Here is a 15,010-nt window from a genome sequence, read left to right as displayed (position 1 = left end):
TTCAGCTAGTCCTGTCTTCCCAATCACTAAAAGATTTTAAAGTCACTTCCAGAATCTTCCTTACGTGGTGGCAAGCTGCCTCTGGATACACATTACAAATAGTGTTGCCTTGGAGAAGCCTTCGCAATCAGCAAACCTATCTCATGACTTCAAGTTCCGCAGCTAAGGGCAGAAACTACCAGAGTTCTCTTGGTGACCAGATGCCATCAGATGAAGACACCACAAGCACCTGCTTGGCAATGTGACAACTGTCAGGCTGGATTCTCAGAGGGCAGGAGTTGATCCCCTCTCGTGGCTGTGGGGAGCTGGCACAGTCACAGCTAAGGCAAGAGTACCAGTGCCTTCACGTTACCGGAGGCAAGTGTGCCTCTCTATCAACCGTCCACATTCCCATTTCCTCCTGCCACCCACCTCCGGCCTCTGCATCCCTGCCATGTGGGGATGAAAGGGCTGGCAATAAATTCCTCTTCCCTTGTCACCTTTCTGGTTAACAATCAGTACCAGAAATGTATGGGCCACCTCTTCATACAGTTCTGCTCAAAGGAGAATTCCACAAAAGTTGACCCTCTCTAGCTAAGAGAGTTCTTCTGGGTAAAGATTCCACTTCACAAAGAAACTATTTCTAACAGGAAGTAACCAACATGGACGACTTCCTCTAGACTGGTGGTTCTCAACCCGGGGAGACTATGCCCTACACGTGGACGGGGGGGGGGGGGGTGTTGGGGAGTGTGGCGGCAATGTCTGGAGACATTCAGGCTGTCACAACTAGAGAAGATACTTCTGGCATCTAGTGGGCAGAGGCCAGGGATGCTCCTCAACGTTCTAAAATGCACAGGACAGCCTGTAACAAAGAACTAGCATCCCCAAAATGTCAACCGTGCCATGGTTGAGAAAACTTACACTACAGCATCTCTTTTCAAGAGGAGTGATTATCAAGTCAGGGTGAAAACTGGTTCTCAGTAACCAAAAAAAACTTACTTTTTTTTAATATACAAAGCATAAATATGCATTCAGTGCATAAATGAATGATATATTTTTGGTATTACTATCTCATGGGGATGAGCCGGGCGTGTGATTAGAAAAAAATGTCTTATGAGGGTCCTTAGGAAAATCAGTTGAGAAACACTGTTCTGGATAAAAGTGAGAAATGGGCAGAGAGAGTACTTTTGGAGCTGCCCAGTAGTTCCGTCACTTGCGTACCATGTTTATTCAGGTCCCAGATGCGAAGAGTCTTATCCCGAGATGCCGAGACCAAAATCAAACTGCCACTGGGTGTGAAGCTCAGATCTCTCACGACATCTTGGTGGCCGGAAAGATTCAAAAGCAGGAGCCCTGGCGTGGGAGCAGGAGCACTTGGTCAGTGGGAGAGGCGACACCCGGTCTGCTGGACGTGGCTACACCCCTCAGCCAAGTGGGGGGCCAGCGGCCTCTCTGGTCCCTGATGAGAACATGCATGCACCCTGGGACCTTGTCCCAGCCAGAAATGACCTACCTGTCTGTACCTCCCAAATCTTGATCTGCCCATCATTGAGTCCCGTAGCAAGGATCAGGCAAGAGATATCTGGCACTTGGGGATGGTGGCGTGCCCAGAGCTTCCTGCTGGGTGGAGAAGACCACGGGCTAAAGGCCAAACCCCAGACAATTTGCCCACAATCCAGAGTCTTCTCCTTCGGGCTGCCTCGCCCCTTTGTATCATTTTTGCTGCTTCGGCTTTTGGCTTCAAACCCTTTAGGGATGCTGGAGGAAGCAGAGATTCCTTAATGAGTTAAAAATCATCACCAAGTCAACCAACTATTCAATCCATGATATCTAAGATACTAAGGCTCTAGAAATAAATTGGGCTTTGGTGAATTCTGGCATGACTTCATTTCGTTTTAGAATTCATGTAACGAAGACTTCATTAGCCTTGGTACATCCCATTCGTGATAGCCCTGCAAAAGGGTGACCTGCCTTGTCGGGTAACTAGATCACAGAAGCTCCAGGGAGCCCTCTGCTTCCTCAGAAAGTTCTCTCAGGTTTGGTGCATGGAAGGAAAGGTGTACTCAGTTTTTCCCATGAGGAAGAAAGCCTGCTGTGGGTTTGGAACTAGGACAGAACTTATAACGTGAACACCCATCTGCTGCTCCCCTGCCTGGTAAGCGCCGAGCTTCGAAAGGCCCAAGGAGCAGGAAAATAAATCCTTTTCTGGCCCACACAGTTTGCTTGGTACAAGCTGATTTCCATCTTCACTTGCTATGTTCCAACCTATTAGTGAGGCTCTCTCCCTTACTTTTCTGGGTCCATGCAGCACAGGAATGGACCAGCAGGGAGATCCAGGAGAGAAAGCCCCCAGAATTGGGCAGAGCTGCACTGACCTCAAAGACCCCCCACGGCCTTTCTATTTTACATTCTACTTACGGTGAAACACAGGCCCAGATAAGCTCCATGAGACTCCCTTCCTGAGCTGTAGGCCCTGCCCACCACTCTCCTAGCAGACCACATCTCAGAGGCTTGAGCAGTTGGACAGCCCTGGGATTCAGCCCACACACTCCCAAGTTTCCCGTCTGCAGTTATCAGTGCAAATATTAAGTCCTACTTTTCTGTGTGACCCTGACCCCATGTTGGGGTGTATCAAACTCAGGGAAATGAAGACAATGAAGCTGGAACCCAGTTCCATGAAAAATCCTGTATTTGATGTGTATGTAAATGGACCTCATTGTGCATTAGACTTGTTCCCCCAAAGTTGGAAGTAAATCATATTTCTGCCAAGTGTGCGGTTGAAATATATTGAAGAATTGTAACCAAGCTCACCTATAAAATTAGACGGGAGGAAGTGAGGCAAACATAGGCTCCATCATCTCTACAACTCTATTAGTCCACATCAGAGCTTGGCAAGCTATGTCCAAGCTAGCATTCTGTTTTTATAGATAAAGTTTTATTGGAACCACGTTCATTTGTTCACATGCCATCAATGGCTGCTTTCACACTGTGAGAGCAGAGGGGAGGAGCCTTGACAGAGACCGGGTGGCCCCCAAAGACAAAAATCTCTACCATCTGAGCCTCCAAAGGAAACATGCTATCCCCAGGTCTCAATGGCCCAGTGGAGTTTGAGAACTTGTTGTCCTGACAAACATATGAATGTGATCATGACTGTCTCTTTAACTGACTCTGCTTACTCCCCACACCTCACGGAGCTGCAGGGCCTTGGCACAGGGGCCCGAGTTGGCCATCCCTGCAGGCAGCACGGAACAGGCAAGCCGCAGGGAAAGCTCTGTAGGACAGCAGGGTGCCAAGAAGCTACGGTTCTTTTATTTTTTTTTAAAATAAAATCCTAAATTCTGCATTTGAATTAAAGAATGATCTGGAGCTACTTTATGCCACAGGAATTAAGGCACCTCTGCATATTAATTAATTTTCATATCATAAATTTCATTTCTCTAGAAAGAGACACTAAACCCTCCATTTTAGGGGTAGAGTTAACTTTCCTAGGGTCACGAAATCAGGGGCCGAACTGGAACTAGAACTCAAGCCTTGGGTGTCCAGGCATACTGCTCGCCAGATCCCCAGGGCCTGTGAGTTTGCCAGGGAGTCAAGGGATGAGTTACGTGGGAGGTGGGGTGTGTACACATGGGGACGGAACAGCTAAGTGCAAGGCAGAGTCACTGGGGGAATTTAAATTCAAGTTTCTAAAAACCGTATTTCTAAAAGTAGTACAATTATTTGGTTAGTACGAATTATTCACTCAGTACCCAAAGCACTATTATTTTTTTTTAAATGTGTAACAATCCAAACAAGAACCTAAGGACTTCAGATTTCTCCTTTTATAGGACTTTAAAAATAACATTATTTTCAATCATAAAAGTAATAGAGAACCGTGGGAAAAATCTGGAAGTGAGACAAATAATAAAATAAAAATTACCCATAATCCTAACACCAGTCTAATTGCAGTAAGTATTTCACTCTAAGTTTTTATTTGTACATATATACATATATTTTTAAAAGACAAATCTGGGATATTACATATATGGCTTCATAGCTTACTATTTTCATTAAATCTTACAAGCATTTTCCTAAGTTATTATTCTTCAAAATGTGTGATTTTTCCCTAAAACAAGTAACTTTTCCCATAACACATTAAACAGTAACACTTCTCATTATATAAAGCAACAGATACACAAAAAGGATTAATACTCAAATTTCCATTTTCTTGAGTTCATACTGGACAAATACATTTACCTATAGTCCTACAATGATATATATGTTTGAATATAAGGGTGATTTTTAGGAAAACAGAATGCCCATTTGTATGCTTTTTGAAAGATTCTTTTTCAGACCATAAATTCGGACCGGACTGGATATAAAGTTGAGTCTCTTGCATTTAGAGTAGGAGATCAATAAAATAACGAAAGCCCTTGGCATTCTCATTACACTGATAAGAACGAACTGAAAATCATGATTAAAAAAAACAAAACAAAACAAAAATCAAAAACTCTCCAATGGCTACAAAAAATGTCCTCTGACAATGCCGTGAGTTCCTTACTGTTCTCTCATCCCCGGATTCTAAGGGATTTCTGGTTTTTCACTACTACAGAGCTAATTCCGTGATGAAAACCAGTGTACGGAAATAGATGACCCCACTTCTGAGATTCCTAGTAGCGGGAGGAACATACTCAAGGTCCTTGACACATACTGCCGAACAGCCAGATTCACACTCCACAATCCCAGCAGCGCCCGGAGTACCCATCCCGGCACGCTCTTGCTGGCTGGACCTCTCATCAAGGCGGCTTTCAGACTGGACTGACAAAACACCTGAATCTAACATGCAATTTATAAGAACTGCCCAAAGCAAAACAAAGGAGACCCTCAAGGGCAGGTGCCGTATTTTATTTATTTCAGGTTTCCAAGCCCCTAGGCTCCGTATCGGGCAAAGATTTCCAACAGATGCTGCCTGAGCCCTGTCCCAGCTGGGCCCTCGGACCTGGAGCTCACAGCACTCAGACACGGGGCCCTGCCCAGCCCAAAGAAAGAAACTAGTTAATAACAGAAACTAAATTTGGTCCATAAAGGAAAAAACAAAAACCAAACTTAAATATGGGCCAAGGATGTGAACGGATGTTTCTCCAAAGAAGATACAGGAGAGGCCGAGAAACACAAGGTGCTCTGCACAAGGTGCTCTGAGTTAGAAGCCATTAAGAAATGCAAATCCAAACAATGAGATGCCACTTCCTACCTTACAGGATGGCTCTGCTAGAACCAAAAAGCCAGACAAGTGCTGGTGAGGGATGAGGGTATGGGGGATATGGAAATCTCACACACCCACTGGTGGGACTGCAAACTCGGCCAGCCACCTTGGGCACCAGACTGTTTTCCAAGCACAGAAACACTGCAAGCCTACGTCCACGCCAAAAAACCCCAAAACAAAAAAACCCGTATGTAAATGTGCACAGCAGTATTATTCCTAATAGCCAAAAAGGGAAAACCACCTAACTGCCCAGCAACCGACAGATGTGTACACAAGGTACGCGGTCTCCGTACAATGGGATATTATTTGGCAGTAACGGGAAATGACGTGCTGATTACAGGCTGTCAGAGGGAGGACTGAAAACTCTCCTGAGTGCAAGAAACCCGTCAGAAAAGACTCCACTGTGCACAATTCGCTGTATATGAAAAGTACGAATAAGCAGACCTATGAAGACAGAAAGGGGATTCGCGGCGGCTCAGGGCTGGAGAGAGAATGAGACTGGAGGGTAACAAGTGAAGGATGCCCGGCTGCCCTCTGTGGCACTGCCAGTGCTTCCGAGATTAATCATGGTGAGAGCTGCCCAACTCCCTGAATGAACTAAAAGCCACTGAACTGTGCACTTTAAAGGCGCGGATTGTACGGTATGTAAATTACATCTCAATAAAGCTGCTAAAAAGTAACAGCAGGGCTAACATGATCTCCACAGAATCAACTTTCCCACGTACCAACCGTGGGGCTCTGGAAACCCCCATGATCCATTTCTGAACTGCTGGCAGCCATTCTCCCGCTCCTGTTCCTGGGGGGGGGGCGGGGGGAACCCCCAAAGGGCAGGGAATCATGTGGGAAAGCGCTCCAGGTCCCCCATCGTGAGGACTCCCTCGTTCCTCCGGGCTTGGGGATACAAGAACTTACAACTGCTCCTCCAGCGGCCAGGGGATCAGCTTGACGATGCAGTGTCCTTGAGACCAAGCAAACCAGGAACCATCCGGAGAGAAGGCGACACTCCAGGTCTCACAGCTAGACTTCCAGTCGAACTGCTGGGGGCGCCCCGGCTTGAGCTCGGCCAGCAGCAGCGGTTCCTCTGAGACAGGAGACATGCTTCAAATAAACGCCTGCCCAGGGGTGGGGGGTGGGGTGGGGGGTAAGTGGGGAGCCAAGCTCCAGACCACCTTGCTGACTCAGACCCCGGAAAGCCGCTGTCTCCCCAAGGCTAGGGGTGATACTCTGGATTCCGGGAGGGAGTTGTCATTTAAATGACCTGTGGCAATAACAGTAGCCACAGGCCACATTCCAGCGCGGTTACTCAGCCCTGGCTCTGGCCACTGCTGGTTAACCATGACTCAGAGTAACCTTTGTGCGAGTGAACCCAGTGAATGGAGGCCTCATTTTCCTATGAATGCCTGAAGAGGAAGAAAGGAGAGCCGGCCCAGGCTGGGACCGGGCTAGATGGTGCAGATTAGGAGGCCTTCCAGTGTATTTAAGGTCCCCTCAAAAGAACCTGCCACCGGACTCCGGTGGCAGCACGCATGTCAGAAACTCAAAGGCTCCCTGTCGCTCACCAGCCTCCTCCCCATCACCAAGACTAAAACGTTCAGCACCTGCCCTCTTCTTCCTGCTGCTCAGACCTCTGGATCTGGCCTCCCATTTCCACCTCTGTTCCGGTTAAACCTTCATCCCAATCTTGCCCAGATCTTTTGCGAGACTCCCCTGATTTTCCTGTGCCCAGGAACCCTGCTGAAGCTAAAACACGTACCACATCCCCGCCAATGCATTCCAAGGCTCCCACCTGCGTCCATGGTAAGGGCAGCGAAGCCTGGGCCTCCTACCCCATAGCACGGGCCTCCCCTCCTTCCCGTGACTTCCGCCCACGGGCCACACTCCAGCCGTGGGGGTCACCTGGCCGTGCCCCAAGTAGGTTGGACTTAGGAGACTCCCAAGCACGTATCCTAATCGCTACGGAAGGGGAAATGAAGTCCCACCCTGCTGACTTTATTTTCTGCTATAGTTATGATGAATTTCCTTCTGGCCCGCCCTCCACCAGAAATTAAGCACCCTGTTCATACACCAAAATGATTTCACTCTCATTTCTCTTAGGGCCTAGCAGCGCCTTGTGAGGAGCAGGTGCTGGATTGGGGTTTCTTCTGCCACCTGACGGGCAGTTCCTCGTTCAAGTCTCTACTCCAATGGAAGGTTCTCAATGGCTGGCAAAGCTCTTAGGTTAAAGGTGTTCAGAATTGATTTTTTTGACACTAATTATGATACTAATGTAAAGACTGGCTTCCACTCGGAATGAGGTCATTTCCTGATGTCTATGTTCCCCATCAGCGGTTTTGTTTGCGACCCTGACCCTTTTATACCTTTAACAGATAGATACTAATTTAAACAACCCTATTTCATTTATTGTACGACACACATTTATAAGTCTTCTCCCATTTTGACCTTGCCGAAATCGGGATGTGTCTTATAAACGATGAATTTTTTAGAGTTAAATAAGCAGTACTTTTTCTTGGTGATAAGAACGAACCATGGTATCTTGGGTTTAATGAAACAGATGGTAAACATGCATACATATCGAGATGCCTATCTGTATACGATATTTATATATGTATATATAATACCCCCTAGAATATGCATTATAAGAAGATGTGGGTATTACCTTGTTTTATAAAATGAATGTGTTGCTGAAGAGTCTGTCTTTAAATAGAATTTTAATCCATCGAGCCTTTGGTGGCTTTGCTATTTCGAGAGAAGTAAGTTTCCTTTGCAAAGAGAATATTCATTTCCTGAGGTTCTATGTATAAATCTAGGCTTTAATACCTCAGATCTGTCTAAACTGGCATTTCTATAGGCCCAGGTAATTCTCCTGAAATCTGTACATGTTTGTACATGGGATCTTTTCATTTATAGAATTACTTGTCTCTAAGAACATACTCCTTTGGATGGGAATATCTGCATGGTAAGAAGTTATTTTACATTTTAAATCCAGAACATCTCTCAATGTTACCCAGCAACCCTGTGGTGTTGTCTTCATTCTCATTATTCCTAAATATTTTCTTGTGGTGACCTAGCCCTAATCTGTCAATGAATCCAGTGTTTCTCAACTGGCTGTGTCCCCTGGGGACAGGTGACAATGTCTGGAGACACTGTGCGTTGTCAAGACGGGGGGGGGGGGGGGGGGGGGGGGGGTTGATGCTACTGGCATCCAATGAGAAGCAGCCACAGATACTGCTGATCACCCTACAGTGTGCACAGGGCAGCCCCCCACAATGAAGGATTATCTTGCTTAAAACGTAGGTAGTGCCGGGGCTGAGAAACTCCGATGTAGTTAAACATTAAATGACATCGACTAATCTGGAGGTGCATTTTTTTTTAATAAAGATTTTATTTATTTACTTGACAGACAGAGATCACAAGCAGGCAGAGAGAGAGGGGGAAGCAGGCTCCCTGCCAAGGAGAGAGCCCGATGTGGGGCTCGATCCCAGGACCCTGAGATCATGACCCGAGCAGCCGAAGGCAGAGGCTTAAACCACTGAGCCACCCAGGTGCCCCTGGAGGTGCATTTTTATCTACCATCTTTATTCCACCCTGATAATACACTTGGTTTACTACCTCTACAGCAGGCACATCACCTAACCTTTTGACACCAGGGAGGCCCTGAGTAATATAAAAGGGGTCCGCCCCCCCGCCCTGCTTTCCTTCTTTTCTTTACTTCCCAAACCAGATCCATTCACAAGGCTGTCTTCAAAAGGCCTGGCAAACCTAACGTCTCTCCATCTCCATGGCTACTATTCTAATCTATGCAAACCATCTCATCAACATCAACTCTCGCTAAGCACCCTTGCAACTGCCCTCCTAGCTTCCACTCCACACCCCCAACTTCCAATCCATTCTCCTTACCTCCTAGAGTGATCAGTTTCAACCACTCTTAGAATAAAATTCAAGGGTGGCTCAGTCACGTGAGTCTGCCTTGGGCTCAGGTCATGATCTGAGGGTCCTGGGATCCAGCTCCATGTGGGACTCCTCACTCATCCAAGAGTCTGCTTGTACTCTCTTTTTCCCTCTCTCTCAAATAAATGAATAAAATTCAAGCTCCTTACCATGTCCTTGATGTCCTACATAACCTGGCCTCTGGCTTTCATCTCCCACCTGGGCTTCTACCTCTCCCCTCCCTGCCCCTGGCTCTAGCCTTCACTCACCCCTTGACTGTGCTCAATTAGTTCTGACCTCAGGGCCTTTGCACCAGCTAGTCCCTTCACATGGCATGCTCTTCCATGACTGGCACCTTCTCTTCATTCACTCTTGGCTCAAATAACAACTCCTTCGAAAGCCCGTCTCTGACCCCAAGTCAATCTTCTTCACAACCCCTCCTCACATCATGTTCTTTACAGCACAATCACCATTATGTAGCTATCAGTCTCCCCCCAACCAGGACATCACTTCCACAGAGGCAGGGACCTTGTATGTTATCCTTAGTGCCTAGCAGAGTTTTTGGCAGAGAGCACACAGTCCGTAAGTATTTGTTGAATAAATATACATGGCAGACCTCTTTATATATAAATAAAATGAAGCCCCTTAAACTATTATGTTTCCTATGCCAAACATTTCACATGAAATGCTTCTTAAACATGAGCCATACCCAGATTTCACACTCTATTTCTGTGATTTGGAGATTTAATCTCCTGCTATTTCAGGCTCAGGAATCCAGGAGCTAAAAGAAGAAAAAACTCAGTGACTCCTGTTTCTTCATTTCTAGAACTAAGAAAATTCTGAAGAGAGTCTGGGCCCAAACTAAACTTGGTTGCTGGCGGAGGGTGGGGGGGGGGGCGGTGGAGAGAAGCCATAATAAGTGCAGAACTTAAAAAAACAAAAACCAGAGCCGAGAATCCAGCTTTCGTCTGGGATTGTACCTGCCGTGGTCCTTCGTGGTGAAAAGGCCCACAGATCAGGGTGTTAGAGTTCAACATTGGGATGTATCTGGATGACCAGGCTGACCGGAAAGATATTATCGGCTTCTTCTGTGCAAGGAGATTCACCTGAACACAGACATGGAAGCAACTGACTGCAGTGAGCGGGAAGCCTGGTGATTTGTCGTGCCTCACAGTCTTGACATTGGCTGTTCCATCGGCCCGGAAAACTGCCTGGGAGGCCCCAGATCCTTGTCTGACTGCTCCATCTCACCATCCAAGGCTCAGTGTTGATGTCACCTTCTCGGAGACCTTCCTGGCCTCACTGTCCGAAGTGGCTCGGTCACTTTCCTCTCCCTCTCTGTTCAATGTTCTTTAAGGGCACCACTCACTCAGCTTGTCTTGATTGCTTACTTGCTTTTACACATTTCCTGTCTAGCTCTTCCCCACCCTCACCCCAAACCTGCGTCTCTGCCCGCTGCAACCGACCTCCACTGTCCAACACAGTAACACTAGCCACACTTGACCGCTGACCGTTTGTTTGCAAAATACCAAGTCTGAAGGGAGATGGGCTGTTAGGTATATAACACACACCATATTTTGAACTTAGTACCAAAAAAAAAAAAAAAAATCTAAAATAGATCAATAATTATGAGTCCATGTTGCAATGATAATATTTTAGACAGGTGGGATTGACGACTACAATTTAAAAATTGGTTTCACCTGTTTTGCTTCTTTTAATGCAGCCACTAGAAGATTTGAAGTTACAGATGCGGCATTATTATTTCTATTGGCCAGCGCTGGCCTAGAGAGTGCCTGGCACACAGTAGATACTCAATAAATATTTGTCCAAAGAATAAAAGAATTCTAACCACTGCGCTGAAGATATCTACTGTTGGCCATTGTAATCCCATTACAATGGCCTTTATTCAGTTTCAAAAGAATGTAAAAGTCTCTGGCCTCTTTTTTTTTTTTTAACAGCAACTTGGCAGCTCTCAACAGCTCTGCCCACACCCCAAAACACAGCCGTCAATCATTAGGGAAAACTCAGAACTGGAAACAGATTCCAGCTAAAAAGGGAGGCTAGCTACAGATCGCTTTCAGTTTTAACTATAAGGAGTCAATGGAAACAACAGCGGAAGCTATAAAAAGATTCACATAAGATTCAGACAAACAGTAGGGGCCATTTAAAAAGTGGTAACACACTCACTGAAAAGAGAGCCCTTATCTAGATGGGAAGCCTGAGAGAGTTGCCTCCACACCATTTACTGAATGCCTGACTACAGCAAACAAAGAAACGTCATTTCCCAAATTAAAAAGTTACACCACCCCAGGGAATACCCTGATCCCAACCTACCCACCCACAATCCCCGGCTCCATCAAACTAGCCAGGGAAACGCAAACATCAACAATCAGAATTCTTCAGAGCAAGATGAAGCTTGAAACTCACTGGAAGAATACCAAGAGATTTCTGGAACAATTCTGAACCCTAGGCCTTGACCCCTTCTGAGAATTTTCCCTTAAGAAACTGCCTTTAAGCATGGAGGTATATTCAAGAGTTGGAACTCCCAGAATAAATCCCGAGTCCATCCCCAAATTTCTGTATAGGTAGGGTTTAGAGGCAAGGTGGTTGAACGGGAGAAGACGGAGGGATAGTCTGGAGATTTTGTCTTTGCCTAACAAGCACACTGAGACTACACGTTCATTCGGGCTGACTCTCCAAGTATATCCGATAGTCTCAGACTTCCACAGTTTTCAGATGACAGCTGTTAACAAGGACAGAGGCATGCACCTCACCCATCAATGTCTCCTAAACTTGCCCTATCAGACATGCAAGCACGGATCAGCATCCCCAGCCCCACCCCACCCCACCTCTGCGAATGCGTCTCCGCGGGGAGAGGTTCGCAACAGATTTTTTTTAAATAGGGACCCTTGCTTTATGAATAGGCAAGTTTGGGACGCTCCCCACCACCCACTGGGGTACGTACTATTATTATCCCATTTTGCAGATACAAAACAGACTCGGGTTAAGTGGTCGGAGCGCGATCATACCGCTGGTAAGGGGCAGGCCTGACTCCCACCCAGACCTGCAAGTGCGTCACCTGGCACCTGGGCACCCGCCCCCCGGGTTACCACCCCCTCAGGGCCTGGCGCACCCCGCGCAGCCCACCCGGGCGGAGGCGTCGGGCCCCGGGAGCCCCCCACTGTCCTGGCGGATGGGGATCCCCGGCACGCAGTGGCCCGTGCTCCCCCGTCCTGTCCACCGCGGGCGGGAGACGTGGTGGCGGCCGCTGACAGCGAAAGTGAAACAAAGCTGGGCGCCGGGCGCGCCCCCCACAACGGCCCGCGCGGACGGCCCAGGCCCCCGCGCCCCTGCCGTGCCCCTCCCACGGCCGAGCCTGCGCCCCCGCCCGCCCCCCCGGGAGAACGGGCTCGGCCCCGCCCGGCGGGAACCCGCGCACCCCCGCCCCGCTCACCTCCGGCCTCCATGGAGGACGCGCGCGGCCCCGCGGCAGGCGGCGGGCGCCTCAGCCCCCCGGGCCGCCGGCCCTCATGCCACCCCCACGTCACCCGCCCCCGCCCCCGCCCCGGCCCCGGCCCAGGCCCCGGCCCTGGCCCCGCAGCCGCCGCCGCGCCCGCCGCCGCCGCCCGGAGAGGCCATCAGCTGCTTCCCGTCACATGGCGGCGGGCGCGGGCGGGGACGCGCGGGAGGCGGGGCGCGGCGAAGGGGCGGGGCCGAGGGGAACCGGCCGGGGCGGGGGGTGTTGCAGAATAAAAGGGGGGGGGGAGCGGAGGGGAAAGCGGGGCGGTGGGGAGGATAACACCGGTGCAGGGGAGGCACCGTGTATGGCTGAGAGGAACGCGGGGGCGGAGGGACAGGACAAGACGGGGGGGCGGGGCCGAGAGGAAAATCGGGGGGGCGGGCAGGTGAGCGCCGACGGGATACAGCTCGGGGGGCGGGGCCAAGCGAAAGCGGGGGGCAGGTGAGCAGGGCAGGCTAAAAACGGGGGCTGCGGGGATGAAGAGAAGCGGGGGAGGGGTGAAAACGGAACGGGGTGGGGGAGGAACGGGGTGGAGGGGGAAACCGGGAGCGGTGGGTGACGACGGGGGGCGGGGGTGAGTGCTGGAGGTGTGGGCAGAAAAGGGGGTGCGGCGGGCCGAGGGAGTCCGAGGGAGGGGAGCGGAGGGCTGCGGAGAGAACGGGGGCAGATGGGGCGGGGAGAAAGCCGGAGGGGTGGGAACCAGGTGAAGAAGGGGGCAGCGAATAGGAGGCGACCGTCGCTCGAGAACGGGGACCTGAAGACACCAGGGACCAGAGGCACTGTGGGGACAAAAACGGGGGCCGAGGAGAGAACTGGGGGGGTCCGGGAACCCCCTCGGCCAGTGACGAGGCGGGAGCGAGCCTGGAGAATAAAATGGGGGCGCTGAGGCCGGGAGCTCACAGGTTAAATGGGAGCCTTGGTGGAGGAGCCCCGCTCAGGGCCTGGGAATGAAAGCGGAGGACCGGAGGAAGGGGCAAGCCGCCGGTTTTTAAAAAATGGGAACCAGAGAAAGACAAGCCCGGCGGAAAATGGAGGGTGAAAACGAGCGTGTCAAGGTTAAAATGGGCGGCGAGAAAGGGGCAGCGGGCCAGACAGAAAAAGGGGGGAATCCAAGAAGAGTGGGGGTCCGAATACGGACTAGCTGGATAAACATAGGAGGACGGAAGTTCGCCGAAAGAGGTGTTGGGGACAACGGGGAGAGAAGCGAGAAACAGGCAGGGGTCCAGTGGGGGCTCGCAAACCAGCGTGGATTCAACCCGCCAGTCTTCAGAGGGAGGGGCTGGGTGGAAAGTAACACGGGACACTGAGGTTAAGGTAGGAAGCATGGGTTTGGTTAGAAAGGATGTAAGTTAAGGTGGAGCCGCCGTGATAAAAGCTGGGGGGCAAGGCCAGGGCAACGTGGAGGGAGCCTGGAGGGCAGTAAGGAAAGGGGTGGGAGGAGGAGTGACCTAAGAGGGAGACTGACTTGAAGCTTCCTCTAAGAACTGCGGTTTAGCTTGGGCCTGGAACAGGAAAGTGGGAGGTACCGTGAGATCTTGTGGGGGTTACAATTAGCTGAGGCCAGTAAAGAACTCCCAAGGCCACCCACAACTACAGGACAGCTGACAGAATTCATCTTTTCAGCCAGCCCAGCAGATCCGCGTTCTCCCTGAAGCCTGCTACCCTAGTCCTTCCGTGTTAGAAAGCATGCAGTCTGACCAAAAAGAGGCATAAACAGGGAGGGGGAAGGAAAAAAAAAAAAATGGAAGAAGGAGTTTCTCAAGATCAGGAAAGGTGCGGGAGTCTCAGTGTGACAGAGTATCTACAAAAAATAAAATGGCCACGAGAACTTTGTGATTACCAACACAGGGAAAGCTGGTAACAAAACAAAACAAAACTGGGGAGGCAAACCCATTTCTCCAAATCTTTGTTTACTAAACAAGTCTAAATCAAGATCGTTAAAGCATTTATTTAAAAATAACTTTATTCCATAATCTTTTTTTAAAAAAAATCCATATTATAACCTCAGAATAAATTTCTCTTACTCCCCCCCAACACACTGCACACCAAATATGAAAATGTAAATAATGCAGAGGGATCTGCTGAAATTATTCTTTGCAGCAGTTCCTGGTCAGTCCCACGGTGAGAATTACCAGTTGGCACTTACTGCATCACAATGAATTTTACCTGGCCAGGATGGTATCACAGGTTCCGGTGCACCTTCCATCATGGGTTGTCTGCAGTCACGGGGGCCTATATGTGCTTATGAGAATCAGAACTAATATCAAAGCCACAGGATTGGCTGAGCCCTTTCCCAGTGTCCCCTTCTGAAATGTCGGTTGTGATGGCCGTTAAATATTTAT

General features: G+C 49.4%; 1 protein-coding gene across 2 annotated transcripts in view; it reads right to left on the bottom strand.

Moving 5' to 3' along the window:
- The window catches only part of WSB2 (WD repeat and SOCS box containing 2), a 21,363-nt gene extending 6,353 nt beyond the window's left edge, over window positions 1-15,010 (bottom strand). Inside the window, exons 1-4 of one of the 2 annotated variants that reach the window (XM_080821913.1) lie at window positions 14,835-15,010; window positions 6,134-6,302; window positions 1,493-1,737; window positions 1,201-1,332 (exon numbers count right to left, since the gene is read on the bottom strand). In XM_080821913.1, the coding sequence (XP_080678039.1) occupies window positions 1,201-1,332; window positions 1,493-1,737; window positions 6,134-6,302; window positions 14,835-14,877 (589 nt within the window). In that variant the 5' untranslated portion in view covers window positions 14,878-15,010. Of the gene's footprint in view, window positions 1-1,200; window positions 1,333-1,492; window positions 1,738-6,133; window positions 6,303-12,602; window positions 12,701-14,834 lie in introns of those variants that run through there. The other variant, XM_080821914.1, reaches the window with a different exon arrangement.

This window comes from Martes martes (assembly GCF_963455335.1).
Source record: "Martes martes genome assembly, chromosome: 13".
NCBI lineage: Eukaryota > Metazoa > Chordata > Mammalia > Carnivora > Mustelidae > Martes > Martes martes.
The sequence above is the reverse complement of the archived record's forward strand: the minus strand, read 5'-3'. Positions and strand labels throughout refer to the sequence as shown.